This window comes from Pinus tabuliformis, chromosome 8, assembly GCF_031772625.1.
Source record: "Pinus tabuliformis cultivar Carrire ecotype Pingquan chromosome 8, CPIR1, whole genome shotgun sequence".
NCBI lineage: Eukaryota > Viridiplantae > Streptophyta > Pinopsida > Pinales > Pinaceae > Pinus > Pinus tabuliformis.
The window spans coordinates 230188389-230212141 of record NC_142294.1 but is presented as its reverse complement, the minus strand read 5'-3'; the positions used below and the strand labels follow the sequence as shown (position 1 = coordinate 230212141).

Here is a 23753-nt window from a genome sequence, read left to right as displayed (position 1 = left end):
CCAATGAGAACCTACAACTGACCTATCCTCAGGCCTCGGCACCACCTCCCAAACATCATTTGTCATGATAGAGTTATATTCTTCTACCATGGCATCTACCCACACCTGATGTTGTGCAGCTTCCTAAAAGCTGGAAGGTTTTGCAACCTGAGCTAGCAATGCTTGATATCTGTCACGTTGTCTGCGTCTCTTTTGTTTGTCCTAAGAGCTCCAATGAACTCCTCTATATCTCTCAATATCTGACAAACCTCTCTTCTAGCTTGACCACTAGTAGTGGGAGGTTCTACCAGCTCCTCCTCATCCTGCCCCTGCTGCTCCATCTCCTGAGATCTCACTAGATTCCCTACTCCTAAGGAAATGCTAGTACTGATTACTGTACTAGATCCCTGTGAATGTCCTATTGGTGGTCCCATGGGTTGCCCCAATGGAACTTCAGCTGGTTGATTCTGATCACCTCCAAGCATCTCATGAGATCTCTTGAAAGCTTGATCTTCCATGAAATTTACGTCCTGTCTCACTACAATCTTCCTATTGCTAGGAATGTCGATCCTGTATGCCTTGGAGGTCTCACTATACCCAACGAGTAACCCCTTCTCTGCAATCTGATCCAATTTGGTGCGCTTCTCATCTAGGACGTGGCAATAAGCAGCGCTGCCAAAGATCCTAAAGTGACCAACTTTTGGCTTCTTCATTGTGAAGACCCCTTCTGGCGTTTTCTTCCCCAATGCTCTATGAGGAGACATATTCTAAATATACAATGTCGTGTTACATGTCTCTGCCCATAGAAACCTGGGCAAATCCTAGTCATATAACATAGCTTTTGCAACCCCAACTATGGTTGCTGTGGATTATACAGAGTTGTCCATTCTCTTCTAATGCCTTCCTTTGCACAAAAAACTGTGAAGTGAACGAAGCACCTTGACTATCGCATTCTCCACGAGAGACTTAAACTCTCTGAAACGATCGAAGACCTCATATTTGGTCTTCAAGAAGTAGATCCAAGTTTCCCTGGAATGGTCATCTCGGCACCACTGAGAGCTCCATTTGCCCATAAATATCTAAATATATAAGTCCTAACACGTCATCTGCTCTGTTGTCACTTCTTGGGAATGTTGCCTCAACATACTTCCCCAGTATGCATCCTCTGCACACATCATCGTGTTTCGTGCCAAGTTCTGGAACCCCTGTTACTGTTTACCTAAGCATCTTGAGTGCTCCATGGTGTAGATGTCCCATTATCCTATGCCATAACTCATTCAGTGCCTTCCCACTGCTACTGTCATTGCCTATTAGTGCCATTGGAGAGTCGAGTTGCAACCTGTATAATTTGTTGCTTTGAACTCTAATTTGTCTTACCTTCTTCCAGCTTGTGTGTTTGACAAACACTTTCATCCCTACAAAGTGGACATCATATCCCTTATCCTGTAACTAGGATACTAAAATCAGGTTCATACCCAATCCTGGAACATGCAATACATCTCTAGCGCTGGTGCTTGCTCCTTACTCCCTCTAAAAATCGATGGTACCTCTCCCTACTAGAGTACACTTCGTTCAATTTCCAATCGTAATCTAAAAGTCCATTTGCTACTCCTTGTAGCTAGATAAATATTTTCTAACCCTTGTCATATGAGTTGATGCTTCACTGTCTATATACCAGACACCCTGTGAAGTTGAGTCTGATAAGGAAGCAAATTTGTCCTCCAATCTAGAAGACAACTCTGAAGCTCCTTGAATATCAAATTGATCCATGGTCATACTGAAGAATTTTTCTATGTGTTTTTCCTCTTCCCCCGGGCACTGATTCTGCTACTGCAACTTGCTGCAAAACCCTCGGTGCCACAGATTAGTAATCTGCTTTCGAAAATAACTTTGTTGCTTCTCCCTCTGCCTGCTAGAACCAATAATCTCAGGTAATCGATCCTTTTCTGCCACCTACAACTGAAAATCGAATTTCCTAAGCAATTCGTACTACCTGTCTAGGTAATTTGCGTAGCCTCTGCGAATTTTCTACTGTTGCTCCCTCTGAACAACAAAATTCCTGCTTCTTCGATCTGAGCTACCAATCTGCTAAACCCGCTCTGATACCATGTAAAAATTTCATCTATATCAACAACTGGAAATTATTTTCCTAATTGTTAATTTATTTGCAGTTTGCAATGGCAAATATCAAATAATTCAAATTGTGATTTTCACAAATAAACTGCGAAATAAAATAGCGTTGGAAACTAAGAAAATATTAGCACACACACATTAAAATTAACACAGTTATTTTTAGACAATTGTCCCTGGAAAAACCCAACTTGGGAAAACCGGTGCAACAGATGAGGGTTGTATTATTATTATTCAGCAGCAACTCTGAGTACAATAATTCAAATGCTCTACTCGCAATCTAATCTGAAGAAAAATCCTGGCAAAATTATTATGAGAATTTTATCACCCCATAGCTAATTTCTGGCCCCAAAATTGCCTTCCTAGCCACATGTAGATCCTTCTACGTCAACCTCTGCGCAGTACTTAAGCAAAACCTTTGGAAATTTCAGCCTTCCTCTTACTGCCTCTCCCGAAACTAGAATAATTCCTCCTAAAATGTTGCTAACCTCCTCTACCACCTGCTACTCACCCACTGGCTCTATCTTCTTTGTTGAATCTCTGCCACTAAGAAAATCGAACTGCCTGGGCAACTGAGTATCTGCACTGGTATGCTTTCTCCAAGTGCCCATTGATCCCTTCTTATATCTTCCTGTTGGGACTCCAACGGCCAAGATTAATTCTTAACAAATGGCTCCAATCATTTCTATATCAATCTGTGTGAGTTTCTAGAGAATTCTCACCTTGACTTAATTAATTCTGATTAATTAACCAGTTTTCCTAAGTTTAGATTTAGGCAACATTAAAAAATTGTTTAATAATCTAATTAAGTCATCTCTAGGTGGAATTTCCAGAAAAGATTTATGGATTTTGGAGATATCATGTATTCTAGCCTCTCCACCAAATTTTGTGGCTAGAACACATTCGATGCTCCAAAAACTAACACTAAGTACTTAAGACTACCCTTTTAAAATGTTCAATAACTAGGAAAGGTTACACGTAACAATGATTTCAAATTATTTGTTTAACATTGTTGGTACATAGATACCAATATGAAGTGGCTTATTTGTTTAACATTGTTGGTACATGGATACAAATATGAAGTATGTTATCTGCTTAACGTTGCTGGTACGTGATACTAACATGAATTATCAATTATATTATGGATGTGATGCTTGTAATTTTTATTTTACATATCAACATGAATGATGAGATGGAAATAAAAGAATGACTACATTGGACTACTTAATATGAAAGCTAGCTTACAGATATATGGGTTGGACATAGCCAAATACGTTATATGAACTCAAAGATTAATGTCGTAGATAGCAACATATTTGGAATGCACATACACTGTTATTTGAATACAATTGGCTTTGAATATATTGATGCATATGTTATAATGAGTGACAAGTGTTTACATTGTAGATAGTATCGTTACCAAACCGACCTACGTGATAACAAAACTCCAATAACAATTAAATCTCAATGAGATTCCATGATAGCGTGTTGACCTTGATACTAATAAGAGGGGTGGAGGTGTTGCCCACCGTTTATCCTCCAAAACATTGAGTCATGGGAGGATCGTACGAGCCATGCTCCCCTAGACATGCAATGATGATTGTCGAATGCCTATTGGGAAATTAGGTCAATATAGTCGACGTTGTCACCTTGAAGTCAGTATAGCTGACGCCATGGCATATTCTAGTAGAGGAGGGATAAGATGGGAGCAGAAGAGATTAGGAAGGATAGGGTGATTCTAGAATAGCTCATAAGCTCTACTAGGGCAAAGCATGACTATTAATTTGCAAACCAATAAATATTTAAAACACAAATTTTAAAAGTGTCTTCAGATTATAAATGAAATTCAATCTCGGAATGCAAACCTTGCACGACTATAATAATCAATAAAGTAATTACTGTTATACTATAAACCCTAACTTCGGGACAAAGTTTCCTGAAGGAGAGATGTATGTAATGACCCATCTCTTCTTATAGGGTACACAAAAATATTAGCATCCATACGAGACATCCATATGATAGCTACATATGCATTCATCGCATGTACTAGTATAGTATACATATTGGCTAATCTTGGAAAATGTCATGTACTACACCAGTATCTTAGAGATCTGTAAAACATAAGGCTTTGTGCATCAACCATAAGGGTGACTAAATCTCAAGTTCAAAATGTCACAAAGAAGCAAGTTTCTCTAGACCGAGAAAAAGACCGAAGGTATGCACTCAAAGATTAAGTATCCATTTCAAAGATTTGAGAATCTCGAAAAAGGGTTATGTGCATATTTAGAGAACTGAGATCTAACAGTATGTAACATTCCCAATTGGAAAATAACATTAAATACAAAAGACATGAACTAGGAACAACAATTAAGATTAAAGTACAAGCACCCAAATCAAAACATCATAGAAAATAAGCAGAATAACTGAGCCATTTTATTAATCAATGGGAATCTAAGTACATAATGAGTAAGAACAATGGAACTTGGGTTTCCTATACAAGTTATACAAACTCCACGTGAAATCTCGTTGACCCAACTACTGAAATGGCTCCAAATTGATAATGCACACTGCCTAGAAAATTCGTTATAGGCTGTCAAACGGAACTGGAAGTTATGCTCAAAATAATGCCCGGAATGCTTTGAAATTTCATCCACGAGCTCCTCTCCTCAAACCCAAAAATACCCAGAAAAGGTTTGGCCTATATCGAAGCCAAAATCGAACTCACAAAGTGATGCAAATTCCTTAGCTAACTAGCAATTCGCCCTACTATAAGAATGAGAATTTCAATGTCGAATATCACCCTAAAAATTCTGTAAAATTAGTTGGAGACTCCTCTCAATAAACCCACAAAAACCCAGAAAGGGTTTGGGTTTAATCCACTGACCCTTGGTGACCTCCAACAAGTGCAAATTGCCCAATTTGGCCAAAAAACGTCCTACAATCTTGATACTACTGAATTAAGCTCAAATACACCACTGGAAATCTCTCCCAGCTCTAGCTAAATTCTCCCTTGAGGTATATCTCCAATCTTTGGCCCTCATCTCTCCTCAACCTCTATTCCTCCAACCCCGACGCAAGCCTACCTGGAGAGCACACTTCCAAAAATGTAGAATTTTGGCCCCAAGAATTCCCCCAAACTCAGCACTACTAATCACCACAAAATCTCCAGATAAAATAATGGAAAACACTTGCAAATCCTTCGATGTTCTACTCCTTTGTAATTGATCTCCCCACGAGTAATTCGAACCACTTCTAGGTCCTGGAAAAAACACGCACTCACTGTAATAACCTGCAAATATGCCCAATGGAAAATCTGAATTGAGCTCCCCAAATTTTCCTCACTAGGGAGACACTCGAAGTTCTCTGAAATGAGGGTGGAATTCCACTTGGAACACCTGTGCTAAACATCACTTCTTTTCTTGTGCTAAACCAAGAGAAGATGTAATGTGAAGTGTAATAGTCAAAAAGATGGTTAGAAAATGAATCCATCCTCCTTTTATAATTTCTCCCCATGCTTCTAGACTCTTTTTTTAATTATTTTATTGGTGGGGGCCATTTTCAACTAAGTGACTTTTTCCCCCATTTTAATAAAACAATAATTTGTCGCCAAACTCCAAAAAAATAATACTTGTCACCTTTCTCCAAAATAATATTTGCCCCTTAACATCACCAAAATTAGGCAAAATTCCCATGCTCACAAAATTGGGGATATTACACTATGGCATAAAAGTCTAGACTCGACCTTATATTAGCAAAAAGGTCTCCCAGAAGAATATCAGTGTTTGTCAAGGCTTGTAACAACCTCTCCCTCCAACAAATTATGACAATTAAAGAAGCATCAAATCTGAATTCTATGAAGTAGCATGATGATCACCACGTGTATTTATTGGAAGCCTTAAAGAAGACCGAAAATAGCAAAAGGAGAATTATGTGCAAACCTATTAATAAGCAACCACAAATCTTCGTCTCAAGGAGAAGAGGAGCAGTCTATCATCTTGAAAAGAGCTTGTTCACTTAGCACCTTGGAAGCTTCTACTATAGCCAGTATTAGAGGAAGCGTCTGGCATCTTGAAGAAACCATTGCAACACACTTATTGTGATCGTCGAGGGCTAAGGTAAGTAGTCCTAGAGGTAAGTAAAATTGTTTTTATCCATGTAAAGTCTAATTTGTGGCTTAAGTTATAATTGGCATCTAAGTTCTTGTAAACCTTAGCTGAGAAACCCTAACTTTGTTCCCTCAGAGAAACCCTAGATTTTGGTCTCTAGGGTTTGTAGATAGTCTATGGAGAAAAGGGAAACCCTCGTAAGGATAGAATTGGATTTAAAAATCAAACACTAGGATTGATGTTTTGAAAGGTAACATCTAGAAATTTAGGGCTTGGATCTAAAAACCCTAGGAATTTCTCACGTCATAAAGAGTATGAAATCCCTAGTTTATAATTATACTCTTGTACTTGTATACTTTTGGTGGTACTTGTCAAGTAAATGTTGCAGTTACATAAAGAAACGATAAGCTTATGAGTAAGCTTCCACCACACAAAAGATAAGTATTCTTTCTCTCTATATCTAGCTTTATTATTATTGCTCAATTATAATTCTTTTCCTCCCAAGAAAAGTTTGCAAGTATATTCTAAAAGGAATTATGGCTAGATTCAAAGAGAACCCTTCAAGAGGAAGCCCTACAAGGTTTGTGATAGAAGCAACTCAAGGTATGTTTAGGATTGCAAGATTTGAGTAGGTCTTCTTCATATAAGGAGGTACGCCCATTTTGTCTTGAAAAGTTTGCTTTACATGTCTAGGGTTTTTGCTAAAGAATCATGAAAGATTCTTATAATGTTAGCGTGTCTGATCTTTAGATTAAATCAACCCTTATCCTACTATCTATCTTTTGGTAAACCCTAACCTTTAAGGTTCACTACAAAAACCCTTCTCTTTTAGGGTTTGTTGATGATATCTAGGACATATGATGAAACCCTAGTTTTTTAGGGTTTATGACAAAACCCTTATAATAGTTAATATAAGATCCTAGGAATGAAACCCTAGGTGTATATGTTTTTGTATGGTTGAAACCTAACTTAGTATATTTGTTGTATATCCAATGTTTAATATTAAAGCTTTGATGATGGTATCTAGGGTTTGTGACAAAACCCTAGAAAATGTTATTGTAAGTCTACGACATGAAAGTATAACCCTAGTTGATTGCTAACTAGGTCTATGATTTGAACATCTATGTTTTGATAACCCTAGATGCTCTCTTTGTGATAACATCCTAACTCTATATTGATAAAGTTTATTTAATGATCTTGTACATTTATGTGCTTGGTTATACTTGTTGAGATTTGCATCCACATAGAGTGCAAGAGGCTGTAAAGTTGTAAGCCTGCCTCGTGTTTGATGATGACCTTGTAATGAGCATGATGGAAAGAGGGAGTTGTAAGAACCCCAATGACATTGAAGTTTATATTGTTGATTGAAAGGTGACTTTGTTATCATATGAAGAATGACGTTTTGAAAGATTGAAGTTCTCCAATGACTAGATGATGCAAAAGAAAGAGCCTTGTAGATGAAAAAATATAGTTGTTGATGATAAACTTATTTCCCTAAGTTGAGAGGGAGCTTGGATAAAGGAAAGTGTATATCCTCCTTAATCTAGAACATGATGTGACAAATATGAAGAAAGAATGAGATCGAAGAATGGCTAACCCACTATTGATGTATCATGAAAAAAGACTCAGATATTTTGAGAGGTGTTGACATTGAATTTGATGTTGCTGGAGAAATTGAAGGAAGCTTCCATGGAGATTTGTTTGAATAATGTGATAAACTAAGTTGCGTTAGAATGGTCGAGGACCCCCGATTGTAAGATAACATATTGATGATAAAGTATCAGTAATAGTTGGGGTCGTGAAGCTATTGGATGTTCTAATGGTTGAACAAGTAGTTGATGTGGGGATCTCTCCTTGAGAATTTAGAATAATGGATAAGCATGCTTGGATTGGTAAATATCTCTGATTTCATAGAGAGGGAGACATGAGTACCATAAAATTGCTTGTATGATGGTACTTGGGAGCACATCTTGGCTTGGTTAATATTGAGATCTCAGTTGTTGTTTGGCCTTGATGATGTTTAGATCCCGGTGTGGGAGGATATCTTGGTCTTGTGGAGCTCCATTGTTGTGTTTGACTTTAATGATACCTAGATCCCCGAGGTTGGTGTCTTTGGCATGAAGGCCTAGATGGTATCTATATTGGATTGATACCAGGGTTGTAGCCTGATGGTACCAATAGTGGCAAGGTGCCTTAAAGACACCTTAGTCCCTGTTAGTGTCTTAGATCCTTGTATTAGTGTCTTGGAAATGACACTTGGATCCTTGAATTGATGGATTGAAAGCGTTATTGACACTAGGATCTTTGATGTGATACCTTGGCAGTTTTGCATCTAGCGTTGCATATGCCATTGAACTCTTCTTGGAACATTTCAAATTGACGTCAACCTTGTATCAGTTGAACAATTATGAATACCTCCCTAGTTAAGAGGGATTGTTGAGAAATGTCACTAATGTTGGTCTTCATAATTATATTTAGCTCATGAGATAATTCTTGTGTATTTGTCAAAAAGAAAGAAAAAGAAAAATCATTGTAGAAGAAAAAATATTTATTCTTATAAGCATGGGTTTCATGCGCTACGTATTTTGTTTCTAGGTCAAGCCTCCATTGAAGGCTTCTATGGTTGAGTCATAAGTCATTGTACTTGTCATTATGTTCTAGACCCTTATTAGGTTTCTTGTATTAAAGAAATAAGATTATTTTGATGTAATTTGGTCATCTACACCTCCACCATCAACTTGGCCTGCCCTCTCTTCATGTCAACCTCATAGAAGAGCTTCAAACCACTAAATATAGCAATGCATTCGACCTAGTATGGATGCCAGCAAAGGAAGATTCGATCTGCAGCTCCTAAAAGAAGAAGAAAGTGTGAATAGCATAAAAGAAGAAGGAAAAATCACAAGTGAAGAAGAGGAGACACATGTTTAATCAAAAGGAAGCTGAAATGATTGTCTTTTTGTCACACATGCGAGGAGATCTGAACTTTGAAGCAGAAGAGAGAAGGTGCAGGGCCGAGGGTGCAGGCCGAGATTTCAGATGCTGCAGAGAGGGCCGATACCCTGTTTGACTCAGATTTTGAAGGATGACTTATGTTACCTTTTTGAGAATTTGACTGGAGTTTAACTTATCTACATGGGAAGCTGACTTGGTGGATTGGAGGAAGTCTATATCTTACTCAAAGGGTCTAGGTTGTCTCATTTGATTTGATTCTAAAGAAGAGAACAAAAAATTTTGGGTTTTTCTCTAGGAGAGGGGTTTTTCCCTGGCTGAATGCCTACATCTTGTGTTCTTGTCTTTGTAATCTTCATGGTTTTGACAATTGTCTTGATAATGAATATATAATAACAAAGAAGAAGAAGTAACAAGAATATCACAAGAAGTTGTCAAGATAAGAGAGATCAAATTTAAATGAACCCTAATTAAGCTTCCATAGATTTCTCAACAAAATAGCCTAAGCAGAAAGAAATAAGAGAGTTGTCAACTGTTGAGCAACCACTATAGAAAATTTCTTAGCTCAAGCCCAAGGATGATGACCAGAATCCTGCAGCTGTGGCAGCTTGTCTTTAATTTGATGATGTTTCTGCTTATTGTTGGTGCACCCCTCAAGGGCATGAATTAATAATTTTTAAAGTTTTTAATAAGTTGCTTTTGTGTTGATGATATTTGCTGATATTTTTAAATCACAGAGCATTTTGTAACTTTATTACACTGCATCATCTTTTGGCTTTTTGAGCTTCAAGGGGTCAATTATTTATACCACTTTATGACCTCATGGTAGTTAATATAAGATCCTAGGAATGAAACCCTAGGTGTATATGTTTTTGTATGGTTGAAACCTAACTTAGTATATTTGTTGTATATCCAATGTTTAATATTAAAGCTTTGATGATGGTATCTAGGGTTTGTGACAAAACCCTAGAAAATGTTATTGTAAGTCTACGACATGAAAGTATAACCCTAGTTGATTGCTAACTAGGTCTATGATTTGAATATCTACGTTTTGATAACCCTAGATGCTCTCTTTGTGATAACATCCTAACTCTATATTGATAAAGTTTATTTAATGATCTTGTACATTTATGTGCTTGGTTATACTTGTTGAGATTTGCATCCACATAGAGTGCAAGAGGCTGTAAAGTTTTGTCACCCCATTTTTGAGAAATGATAGTTGTACATAATTTTTATATTGGTGAGCTAGACCGAGTGATTGAGTGCTTTGACTTTCATACAAAAGGTCTAAAGTTCAATTCAGGGGACTGGTTGCCTTTGTCGCATGTCTCACTCAATGTCCTTGACTGGTCAAGTGTCATAATCAAGGCTAAAAGGTTTACACCGGATATCATTCCTGAAATGCAAGGAAGTCCCCAGTCATTTTCCATGATGTTTTCCTTGAAAAAGGAAAAAAAAGGATCTTTACAAATCCATATAATTGGTGGGGATCAATGTAAGCTTGTAGTGCATATATAACTATATCAAAAAATATATTGAATACAAATATTGCTCAAAGTTGATGCAAAAAAAGGGAAATAACATATATTAATGTCAAAAACAAAAACTGACCAAATTAGAGCACTAACTATTTTCTTAAAGACAAAATGGAATAACGGTACTAACATAGGAAGAGAGTTCCCTCTATCAGAGAGAGGCAGTCTAAAATTAGGTATTGCATTCATTTATGCAGTATGTTGCTAGCGAGACAGGGTTGAGGACCCTCAATGGTAAATCTTGATAGATTGGACTCAAAACTACAAGAGAAAAGCAAAGGTGCCTTTAGACTTCTCTTGCAACGGAAAGATTAAAAACAGAAACCTAGAACGGGAAAAGGACATATACCAAAATGTAAAAGGTGTAAACCCAATATGGTATACCCTAGACAATGAAGTACACACCAATCCTAAAAGAGGAAGAACAAACACTCCTATAAAAGTGAAGGTTGATGGAATAATAGAGTATAGAAAAGATATCAAACCTAAATTGCACAAAAAATGGAAACATGTACTAATTTTGTGAATGGTAACACTTGGAAACACACCCTTCCCCCTGCCCCCACCCCCACCTGGGAAACAAGTTGGTTGAGGGAAACATTATATATATATATATATATATATATAAAGAAAATGGGTCCCATTCCCCTCATGGACATTTCAGAATTTTCAATAAGTTTCTGAAGCATTTCTGTGTTTTCCTTAGTTTTAACTTTTTGGTCCTGGTACATGGGCAGTTTAGGCATTTCCTGCAACAAAGGATAAAATGCAATTTGCATCATAAACAAAGCAACACTTTACACCCCCATTAACTGCCATGAAAGCACCAATCTCAAGCTGGATAATGTTTCCCACAGAATGTCCTTGTTGAAGCTGTTGTACCACCTAATGTCAACAAATTGCGCATGAGAGGGAGACGCTTGATGATGAGTGCTTGTTTACACGATTTGAGTTGGTAATGGGAGGATTGCTCTAACACAAAAATTGGTGTTAGAGCTGGCATGTCTAGGTTACCTTGTGGAATATTTTAATACAATATGGAGAATACCGGCAATTACTAGTTAAAACCAATAAGGCATCACTTCACACATGTTGAAAATTTCTGTATGACCTTATTCTGAATAATTTTGAATCAAGTATCAGATTGCATTTACACTGATAACAGTAAACAACATAATTGCTAGTTTACTACCTATCACCAAAGCAATCAAAAGTTTTCCCCGTGAATTTACACGTATACAAGTACGATTCATCAAATCTATATTCCAAAATAAGGTGCTTGTGTTGCTCAGTGTTTGATAGGTCAACAAGCTAACTCGTAAACCTTCGGTAACTTTAGCTTGGGCTTCCTTGCCTGGATGGACATGAGACTTCCTATTTTGCTTTCAAACTCTCTGTAACCAGCATAAAGCTATGTTTAAAGGGAACCAGATGCTTAATCATCCTTCAATTATTATCTTGTCACACGTGTCAAGGTTACAGATTTTAGGCTATTAGTCATGGTATCAAAGCATTTGGGGTAACCCTATCTAGAAGTTGTTGGAGCTTGATGTTTTGAGTGAGCTGCATCACCCATCATCAGAGAGCTGACATTTTGAGTGAGTTGCATCGCCTATTATCAGAAAGGTGAGAAAAACACAAGGTTATTGTTGAGACTCAACAGTGATTGTTTACGAGTAAGACATGTTGAGTAGTTATCTCCTTTGTAAGCACGTCTGGCTAGCATAAATGAAAATAAATTAGTTCAATACATTGCAAGTTTGTTATGAAAACATCAATTAGTTTCCAAGGAAATTTTGATCTAAAGCAGTCTTCTTACATGATGAAATATGTAACAGATGCACTCGGGCAAAAAGCGAACATTTCCAGCTTCCCCCCAAATCAAGTAGTATAGAGAAACTAAAATCAACTTTTTTTCTTTCTGCAATGTTTCCATGCTGAAAAATCAACCAGGTTAGAAGTTAAAACCATGTCCATAATTCATCTAGAAATAGGAAAACCTGAATGAATCAATAGATCTCATAGAATGACAATAAACAGTTAAGGATATACTTATTCCAAACAGGCAAGCCCAGATAGCTGCACCATTTCATATAATTATCCAAAGATTTCCCAAACACCATGCGGATTGCTTCTTCATCCATCTTCTGCAAAGATTAAAACAAAAGTTTCAGTGAATGTGGAACTGGTCATAGATCAGAAAAAAATGTTTTCTCAAAGTTAGAATTTAAGTATATGTTCTGCCAGGAACCTAAGTTGTTTTCTAATATCCTCAACAGAACCAAAAATTTAGTATCAGATGCCAAGTATCAAATGCAGTCAGTAATGCACTTTCTAAATTTCTAGTATAAATTGAATGTTCCTTCAATTCTATCCTTAGGGAAAGGCAAAATGAGTTACAATCTACATGGCAATGAATATACTCTCAATATTTGGGTTAAAACACTTTGAAACTTAAAATACTAAGAGGATTTCAACAGAAATTTCTCTAATTATCAGTTCAAAATGACATGCATGCCTTTGTGCATATGCAAATCAAGACATCAAATGCTAGAACATATGAGCAGGAACAAAATTTTATCGAGGCAATGAGACATCCACACGTCGAAATTTATAGCTAGAGATTATACGACTATGAGAATTTGAGTGGGGAATACCTAAGACACCAAGGCATTGTCACTAATAGTTTCTCGAGTAAACAAAGGATGGAGGAGTTGAGTGTTGATTTCTAGTGCTAATCTAGACTAGCGCAATTTTCTGCTACTGATAATTAATTCCAATGGTATACAGTCTTACTTTAGCACATTTCAGAACATCATTAAGCAATTACATTCAGAAAATTCAGCAGTAGATACAACAGAAACAGTAAAGCTCACAGTAGAAAAGCCATGCACAGTAAACACCAAAATTTTTCATCTGGGAAACCCAAACTCGGGAGAAAACCCAGCAATCTTTTCTAGGAGAAATTGTTCAATTCAGCATAAGTACAATCTGATATTCAAAAGTCAAACTTAGTCAACCCTTTATACTGAGAACAGCAGCCCTTTAGCTCCTACACTGGCCTGTTACTAGGCCTGACACACCTTGCTGCCATCTGCATAACAATCTGAGGTTTCTCGGTCAAATAAAGATGGTCTTCCTGGCAATTGCTCCTCTCCTTCTCACAAACCTGTTGTCAGCACACTGAGCTTGGCCTTCAAACCAGGCCTGAACTAGATCTTCAAACAGCAGATCTTAGCCCTCAAACTTTGGCCTTCACAGAGAAGAACATCTTTGAAGGTTTGGTCTTCATAATGACCTTTTGTAAATACGACATTGTATATTTTGTATAAAGAAAGAAAAGAAATTTTATTTTATTTAAAGCATGTGTTTCATGCTCAGGTTTAGGTCAAAAGCATGTTCTTTGTGCTAGGACTTTCTAGGTCTTTCTAGGACAAAGAAGAATTTATGGCATGTATTACGGTCCTATTTGGACTCTTTGTAACAAAGAAAATTATTTATTTTGAGTCCATACCATACATATGCACATAAAATCTCAGAAATAATTCATTAATAAATAAAATATTTAAAAGAGAAACTATTGGCCTAATCATTGGCCTCTCATTCTTCACTCTCACAAACTCCCAAAATATCTCTCATGATCCATAAAAACTCTCACCTAATCCCTTATCCCCAGATAATATCTACCTAACCCTCAAATCTCTCAACTCTTCCAAAATACTCTCGAACCTTCTCCTATTTACAATAATGCTCATTCTCTCCTAAAACTATAGGAAAAATACATTAATAATTAAATCCTAACTTAGGAAACAACTCCCTTGGTAAACATTCAACCCTAGGTTAGATGCTCCTGTATCAGACTCCCCAGGTAAAAGGAAATCATGGTCGCCCGACCTTATGTCTTTATAAGTTGATAAAACTCCTCCTAGATCCCAAACTTTAGTCTGTTGTTGATCATCCATTCCTTCTTGTTCTGCTTCAATGACCATGACTTTAGTTCGTCGGGTTTCCAATCTTTATGCTGCAATTCTCCTCCTACTTTGTTGATGTATACGCGAGTAGTCAAATGTATTATGTTATTGTATTTCTGCCTCTTTTTGCAATATCTTGGTTTAAGTGTATTTCCCATCAGTTTCCTTAATTCTAGTTTCCGATTGAAGTTTGTTGTTACTAGCTTGTAATATCAATTCATCATTTGTAACATTAAATTGCAAATTACATTTTATCTCAAGTTCCACATTTTCACTGTTAAGCATGCTTGAGCATTTCTCTTCTTCATTTGCAACTTGCTTAGATTCAGGTTCCATCAACATCTTTTCTAGCAATTGTAGTTCTTCTTCACATTTCATAAGCATTTTACGGTCACTTTCAGAAATAATTTCAAAAGACTGGTCTTCATCCCTGCATGAAACAAAATTAGTGTCATGTCCATCATTTGCAACATATCCTGCATCCACACACCAATTGTCAGATTTAAAAACATAAGGCTTTATAGTCTCGACAAATGATTCTGTCCTCAAGTCTTTATGTTGATCTTCTAAACAGTTTGTGGTGCCATCTGTGGGAATCAAACCCACGTTCATATCAACAGACTTTATTTCAGCATCATCATTGTCTTCACCAAGCATCGATCCTTGTTCTAGTTCACAAATGCATACATTCATCTCGGTTATCTAGAGTTTTTTTGCTTCCCTTAACAAAATTTCAATTTGTGTTTCTGTCTCCTCACAATCAATTGTTTGATTGGCCATCTAGATGTCCTCTTCATTATCCATCCATGTTTATATGTTTATGATTATGATCATGTCTTCAACTCAACAATCTCTTTCTCGAACCCTTCATCACTTACACCAACTACTATGGCATTGTTGTGACTTTTCCCTGGATTTTGCAAATGACTATCCATAGTCATCTTCATCTCCTTCCCTTTTATAAGGTCCTTTATACTCTGCTTCCTTTGCTGCAAACAACTGCAATATCCCTTGTCTTTACAATACATTGACCAGACTTTGGGTGTCGGCTCCACCGATCATGCACCCAATTACAATTACCGACTCAAACTTAAATGCACTTTTGAATTATGACTATAATTTTCCTTTAAAGATTTTAACTCACTTCTATATAAGCACTTGTGACCATGATTTTATTCTGACCCAAACAAACTTCACAAACCATCAATTTAGCGTTAAAAATCTCACCACCTCTAAGTCTCTCTCATCCAATATTAATTACCTCTCAAATTAAACACACCTTATCATTCCAGAGTCCATACAATACTTTCACATGTCTATATTAAAATAATTTAATGTTTTATAAAGTCACTTTATAAAAAGTGATTTACACGTTTCTTTTTTTTAAAGCTTATAATTTAAGCATGTAAAAGCATTATGCTCATAGTTTTAAAATTCAGCCGATTCGAAACGGAAACGGTCGAGTTGATCCGTTTCATTGCCTAGAAATATGACTCGGTGGAGGAAACGGTTCGGGAGGCCGAGTCAGCCATGACTCAGCCAACTCGGCCAACTCGGCCGTTTCCAAAGTGACATTCTCCTTAATCTTCATTTTCATCCTTTTACTTAAATTTTTAACATTACCATGAAATGACTCAGGATGTTTGAGAGTGGTTCCGGCCTCATTGGATTTCATATGGAGAAAGTAGAATTTTAGATTTCATTCAAAATCCAACAGACTTATCAGTTTTTCAGGATTTCAGGATTGGAGAATTGCAATGTTCCCATTAAATTTTGTCATGTATTAGGGTATGGAACTCGTATTTAATCAAGAACACCAATCCCTCTATGTACCTTGATGTTAGTGACATTGGTTGTCGAACTCCTCCGAGATTCGCTCCCAAACCAAGAGCTTCTGAAAATGTCACTCCCACTCCCGTTTTCTCTCTCGCTCCCCACTTTCGCTCCCACTCCCAAGTAACACTGAGCCAGATGATGTTGGCAACTCTAGCAGTTGCCAGTAGTACTGGTCACAGACTTTTGTTGTAGAGGCCATTTATAGCCTCCTTGGTTATGTGTTTTTGTTTTGATCTCTATATCAACATCGTGTATGTATTGGACAGTGCACTCAGTGCCATTTTGATATAATGGATATATTCATGAGCCTACTTTGATCATATGTTGTCTTCTATCTATATTCTAATGATGTGTGTTTGGAAACATGAATGAAAATCTTTAAAATTATGTGTTTTTATAAAAAATAAATATTTAATGTATTTTTTACAACGACTGAGTCATTGAAATCGAGCCGGCCGAGTCGATACCGAGTCGGAGTCGACCCTCGGCCGAGTCAGAGTCAGAGTCGGAGTTTTAAAACATTGATTATGCTAACCTTTCACAAACTGAAGTGCTATACTTTTAAACTCCACGTCAATGGGGATTTCAGCAATAAACTTTTCCACAATGTTACACATTGTCCATGTTCCACAAAGGTCCATAGAGGTTACAATTCACAGGTTACTGCTTTCCACACTTCGTACGCAACTTTCACGCAAGTTTCTACAGACTTCCTTCACACGTCTTTCGATCATCTACTCGGTTCTGCTCTCTGGTGGTAGACACAAGTTCACATTTGATTGAAGCACAGGTTCTCGCATTGCGCACACGTATCCATCGTATTAACTGTATATAATTGCACAGTTCGTGTATTTTTCATCGCAACCAGACTCCTAATGTTAGCAAACCAATGCTCTGCCACTTCGAACTTTGCCTATGCCTGGAAAAGCACTTTGAACTTATCCTTCTATGGATATTTGTGGCTTGCTTACAATGCTCATTCAACAATAGATGACTTGAACTCCACCTTGCAGCCCGAAAAATGCTTGCACAATGATTCTCCACTTCGAATTCTACTTTATATGTGGATGCTTGTGACATGTATCTTGTTTTGCACAAAGGGATATCCTCCTTCGCATAAGTAGATTGCAACTTGGTGGCTTAATTTTATTATCAAAGTTCGTTCCCCAAACTCATTAGTAATATGACAACAAAAAATCAAACAATTCCTTATCTAATACCAAAAATGATGTCGCAGGCTATGGGGCCTGCAAATTCAAAATTAACACTAACATAAAATTGAAATCCATACCATACATATACACATAAAATCTCAAAAATAATTCATTAATAAATAAAATATTTACAAGAGAAACTATCTAACTAACTAACCCTCAAATCTCTCAACTCTTCCAAAATACTCTCAAACCTTCTCCTATTTACAATAATTCTCATTCTCTTCCAAGACCTAAGACCCTTGACCAAAAACCCCTCCAAGACCAAGTCAAATAACTTCTTTGATCAACTCTTCTTCCACAAAGTCAACGTTGGTCAAACTTGTTGCAACACTTTGAATTTCGACTTCTATTTAAGATTTTGGCTTCTCTCACAAATCTGCAATTCTTGGCCTGCCTGAAATCTTCTGCAGGTGGATAGTTTGAGAGCCTTTCAAGTTTCTCCTCTTCGCTTGGGTAGGATCTTCCTCCTTGGGAATTTGGCTTATAGAGACAGCCTTCTTGGCACAAAAAGTGGTTTCTTAATGGTACTGCAATTCAGCTTCTCTGAAACAGATGAGAGCCCTAACTTCGCACGTGTGAGGTGTAGGAGGCCCAAAAACAGTCCCAAACTTCTCGGTCTTCCTTCTTCTCTTCTTCGTTGTCCAAGAGGCTTCTTGTCCTTTCTTTTTCCTTCTTCTAGCTTGTTCTTGAATGCTTTTTCTATGGTCCTTTGAATGAGGCCGAGAGATCCTTTATATAGGCCCTAATAGGCCGACATGTCCTTCTAGCTAGGCCGACTTGATTGTAGCATCATGACAAGGCCTTGGAGGGTCTTTTACTCTGATTTGACTCAAATAAATTTTTCTTTACAATATGTAACATGTCCTAAAGGGTCTTCCATACATGACAATGACTCAATTGACTTGTAGACTAGATGACAAGCCCTATAAGCACTCAATGGGAGCTTGACCTAGATATAAATTTCACTTGAGCATGAAACCCATGCCTCAAGAATAACATCAATAAATTTATTTTTCTCATTACATCAAATAAATAAAATTATGATTACTAAATGTCATTATGAAGACCGAACCTAGTTACATATTTCAACAATTTCTTCCATCAACGGGTATGTTCTTAAAAACCCCTATGTTAATGATTCTTTTCATAGATTTAGGGTTGTGCTTGCTTGCCTCTTTGCTTATATGACGAAAGAAACATGATGAGGAAGAAGTAGCCATATGACGAAGGTTCCACATATGTATCAAGAAGGCCACTTTCCATGAAGAAAGGAATGACATGACGAACCAAGAAGAAAAGTGATCGATGGCTAATGCCCTATAAGGAAGAAGTTGACATCAAGGAAATTGATCAAACAACTAAAGGACCCACGAAGAAGAAGTCATGACGAACCAAGAAGAAAAGTGATCGATGGCTAATGCCCTATAAGGAAGAAGTTAACATCAAAGAAATTGATCAAACAACTGAAGGACCCACGAAGAAGAAGTCGCTAACAAAAAAGAGAGTCCCTAGTTAAGAGGGAGCTCTCACAAGTCCCTAATTGAGAAGGAGCTTGGGCAAGTTCTTAGTCAAAGGGAACTTGGGTACATTTCTTTATAGGAATGGGCATATCCTCCCTAGTTAAGAGGGAGAGATAGACACAACATTATTGTCTTCACATCTGAAGAAAGAATGGGAGGATTAAGTAATCATCTGGTATCCGATGCTCTTTGAGGATGTGTAGGGCATCCAAGATAAGAGTAGGCAAGAGGACCTATATTCTTTGAGGGTTGGGAATCCAAGATAAGAATAGTCCTAGAAGGTCATACTTAGTGAACACCCGGGTGGGTATGTACCTTGAGAGACAATGATGAAGGTGTCTATAATCATTGGTCTCACCAGCATTGTAGCTCATGGTCTCGTGGAGAGATGGAGTTGTTAGTCAAGGCCTTGCACTGTGACAATGTTGGTTGATATGATGCTATACAGATGGGATTACCAATCCGATTCTTCTTATGAGAAATTCTTCAGATTGAGAATGACCAAGTACCATTATGAATACCTCCCTAGTTAAGAGGGAGTGTTGAAGAAAGTGTAACTAGGTTCGGTCTTCATAAATGTAATTTTGATCTTTGTACTTGTAAAAAAAAAGAAATATTATTTTTGTAAATTATAAAATGAGTTTCTTGCTCATTACATAGGTCCAGCACATGTTGAAGTGTTATAGGAAAGTCAAACAGTCAAAGAAAATATTAAGAAGCTCTTCTTGAGTATGAGAAAAATATATGTCTATAGAAATGTCAAGTAGCCTTGCAGGACAAGCACAATCCTCCAAGATAAGCACAAGAAGAAGTCTGCAATCAAAACGATGCAAAACACAGTCATGTTGGCCTGCAAATGAATTAAATAAGCTAAAGAAGTCATGTCGGCTTGCAAATAGAGACACAACGTTTCACACTGTCATGTCGGCTAATTATGGAGAGGAAACAACTATAAATACCCTGCTGAGGTCACCACAGGAAACAAGAATCTCGGACAAGTCTGAAATCTCGGATGGGTACAGGAAGGTACAGATCTCGGTGATGAAGTACAAGATCTCAGTGATGAAGGACAGTGTCTCGGCAATGAAGAACAGTGTATCGATGCAAGTGATAACTGTGTGTCGACCTCCTTATAATCACAATCTTAATATTGAAACACAATCACAGTCTCGGTGAAGGAGATGATTTCAGGATCCCACAGTGGCACACACAGTCTCGGCATAATCATGATGAGAAGACACTCTGTCTCAAAGGTGCAGTCATGATCTTAGCATAGATATGAATGAAGACACAGTCACAAGGCTATAATCTCAGCTAAAGGTGCAGCTATGAGACAGTCATGATCTCGGTGGAGTTAGGGACAGACCTCAATCATATATATGGAAACCTCGTTGGTATGGTGAAGATCTCGGTGAAGAAGCAGTCATGGTGCAGCTATGATGATGATCTCAGCAGTGACAAAGGAAGAGGATTGGTGTCTTGGTCTTGGAGTGGCCTAATAGGTCAAGGGTCATGGTCTTGGTATTCGTCAATTGGAATCTCTATAAGAAGAATTTTGTGCGGGTTTTCCTCTCCAAGAGGGAGAGGTTTTGGCCCTGGCAAAATGCCAACATCTTGTGTTCTTGTCTCTTTGTTTTGATAGCTATTTGATGAACTAAAGAAGACACACTCTAATAATAATAAGTGAAGATTGGAATAAGAAAAAAATTGAAAAACACCTCACAAATAGTTATCATGACTAGAAGAATCTTATTAATGCTAACTGCCCTAGATTCTTCAACATGGTATCAGAGCTAAGGTGTTGAAGTCAAAGGAAGGGAAGCCAAAAGAGAAATACAAGGACCAGTCTTCAAGAAGGGCATCAAAGCAAGGTTGAAGAGCTCTGTCAAGTTTGAAGGATCAATCTACAACATCAGTCTGCAACGACAATCAAGAATCAATCTACAACAACAATCGAGAATCAATCTACAACAGCAAGAACTTGTGTCTCCACATCACCATCACCAAAAGACCACCAAGACTCTTATCAAGATGTCTACAAAGGATGGTAACTCAAAGGACCTCAAAATCAAAGGTCACCTCATCTTGGAACATGTTGAAACCCGAGCAGCAATCTTGATCTACACTACAAAAGAAGGCAAAGCATATTGAAGGCAATAAGGCATGGTCATCTTCAAGAAAGGATCATCTCCTTGCCCTAGAAGAAGATCATCCGAAGAAGCAGCAAATCATCCTCATCAAAAGGAGCAACCTTTTCTATTGAGGAAAGATTCTCTCATTCAAAAGAAGGTCATCCAAGAAGAAGTACTAATACATCTTCTTCAACCATCATCAAAATAATCAAGGTGAAGAGTTCATCTTCACATGTCAAGTAAGTATCTTTTCATTCTATAATCAAGTTTGGTTAAATGACTTCGTGTTTGCAAGGAGATCTATAAATCGGTTGGATCATTAAGCTTCCTTGCATAAGAAAGGAGGATAGATATAGTCCCCGGAAGAGAAGTCATATGAAATCAGTCCTAGGTCCTCTCATCCCTATGTAGCAAGAGAGGTGACATAAAAGAGAGATATGAAATGCTAGAAGATATACTCTCTGAAATATAGTGAAGAAGGTCATATCACTTAGACCTGATTGAAGGTATCAAAGAATGAAGGAATATCTTCATAAGATCTCAATTGGGAGATGAAGATAATCATCATTGTTCTAACTGATAGGCAAGGTAACAAATGTCCATGAACAAGAAGGTTACCTCATTCAACAATTTGTGGTCTCTATGCTTGATAGAGAAAGACAAGTTAATGGGAAAAGTGTTGAATGTTAAATGACTCAAACATGTGCAGAAATTAAGGGGGGGTCCTCAAACAAGACAGAACAGTGCTATGGAAAGATTATAAAAAGAAAGCTCATATCACCGGAAAGATGGAGGAAGCTAAAGAAAGGGACAAAGGAAAGAGGGAGTAACAGATCTCTACTATGATTGAGATGGTATCCCTCACAAAAGGGTCCTATCATAAGCTCCTAAATCTTTAGTTACAGATATGACCATGATAATAAGATGCATCGTGGCATCATGGAAGCATTAGAAACAAGAGCTCAGGACATCACCATGGGAATCATGGAGGACAAAATCCATGACAAACAAAACATGAAGGATATAGCTTCTAGAAACCTCAGTGGACATTGAAGGAAAGGAAGAAGTCATCTAGGACAAGGCTCATCATACATCAAGTCAAAAAGGAAACATCTTCCAGTTGGGGATATAAAAGATCCTCAAGATTCTCTGAAGGAATCCTCATCAGAAGGTTCACTAGCCTAGAGAGGAAGCAAGTGTTTCGTCAGGAAATCCAACTTATGGAATTCATGAGATGATGGTATGATGACATGAGAAATGAAGCAGATCAAGGGATTGAAGATCTTTTCAACCAAGGAAGCTGCTAGAAGAAGCCTAGATGACCTAAAGGTAAAATGAGGTATGTATGCTTTTGTTTAATATTACAATGTCATGTCATGTGGTTACAGGTAACATGGATCATTACTACTATCTTGAGAAGCATGATGAAGAGATAAAGGATCTCCTCCTCTGAAAGGATGCAAGAAGGCATAAGTCACACTAGATGAAATCAACATAATATGTCCTCATATGAAGTATGAGGTGGTTGACCACAATGAAGAAACTCTGATTGAAAGCTCCTAGGAATGGAATGTGTGAGGAAGGAAGAGATCGTGAGATATGCAACCCTGATGAAGGCGATCAACATCCAAAAGACCAAGAAGATTTGACTAGGAAATCTCCCGAAAAGATATGAAGACTTTGATGGAAGTCTAAAAAAGATGGAGACCCTTGACTATGGATATCTTTGGGAGATGTGTCAACATGTATGCAAGATGTTGATACCTACAGAAAGATGTCATGATGTAGATAGTGGGGCCTCTAAACACTTCACTGGCTATCGAGAAGTCCTCTCAAACCTGGTTGAGAGGGAGTCCAATTTGAAGATTATCTTGGAGATAATGCTACTTATCCTATAAAGGGGACTGGGTGTGTTTCTTTTCATTTGGATTTTGGTCAAACTATACATCTACAAGATGTTTTGTATGTGTCGGGATTGAAAAAAAATCTTGTATCAATATCTTCCTTGGAGGACAAAGGAATGAAAGTTGTCTTCATAGATGGAAAGTTCTATGCCTGGCCAAAAGGGTCTATTTGGTTGCAGGCCGACCTTGACGAATTGTCCCATAACACAAATAAATTCATATCTCCATGAATACTTATCGGAATCGGATGATCTTTAGATCAATCCTACACCTCTCGATGAGGGGGATCCAAGAAAAATATCAGCTACCATTAATAAGATGACCCACATGGAGTTTGGCCCTAGTTGCCAATTTTAACACTCCCTCTCAACTAGGGAGAACTCCATCTGCTGATCCATATGTCCGACTATACTATCTCTGCCATCAGTGCCTTGCGCTGCTGCTGAGCTCTGCTCTGCTCTGCTGAACCATGAA

General features: G+C 37.6%; 1 protein-coding gene across 3 annotated transcripts in view; it reads right to left on the bottom strand.

Moving 5' to 3' along the window:
• LOC149234971 (callose synthase 9-like) overlaps positions 1-23753 on the bottom strand; it is a 385867-nt gene that overhangs the window by 266162 nt on the left and 95952 nt on the right. For all 3 annotated transcript variants that reach the window (XM_089372025.1, XM_089372026.1, XM_089372024.1), the window contains 2 exons: positions 12752-12846; positions 12519-12636 (listed from right to left, as the gene is read on the bottom strand). In XM_089372025.1, the coding sequence (XP_089228151.1) occupies positions 12519-12636; positions 12752-12846 (213 nt within the window). The remainder of the gene's footprint in view (positions 1-12518; positions 12637-12751; positions 12847-23753) is intronic.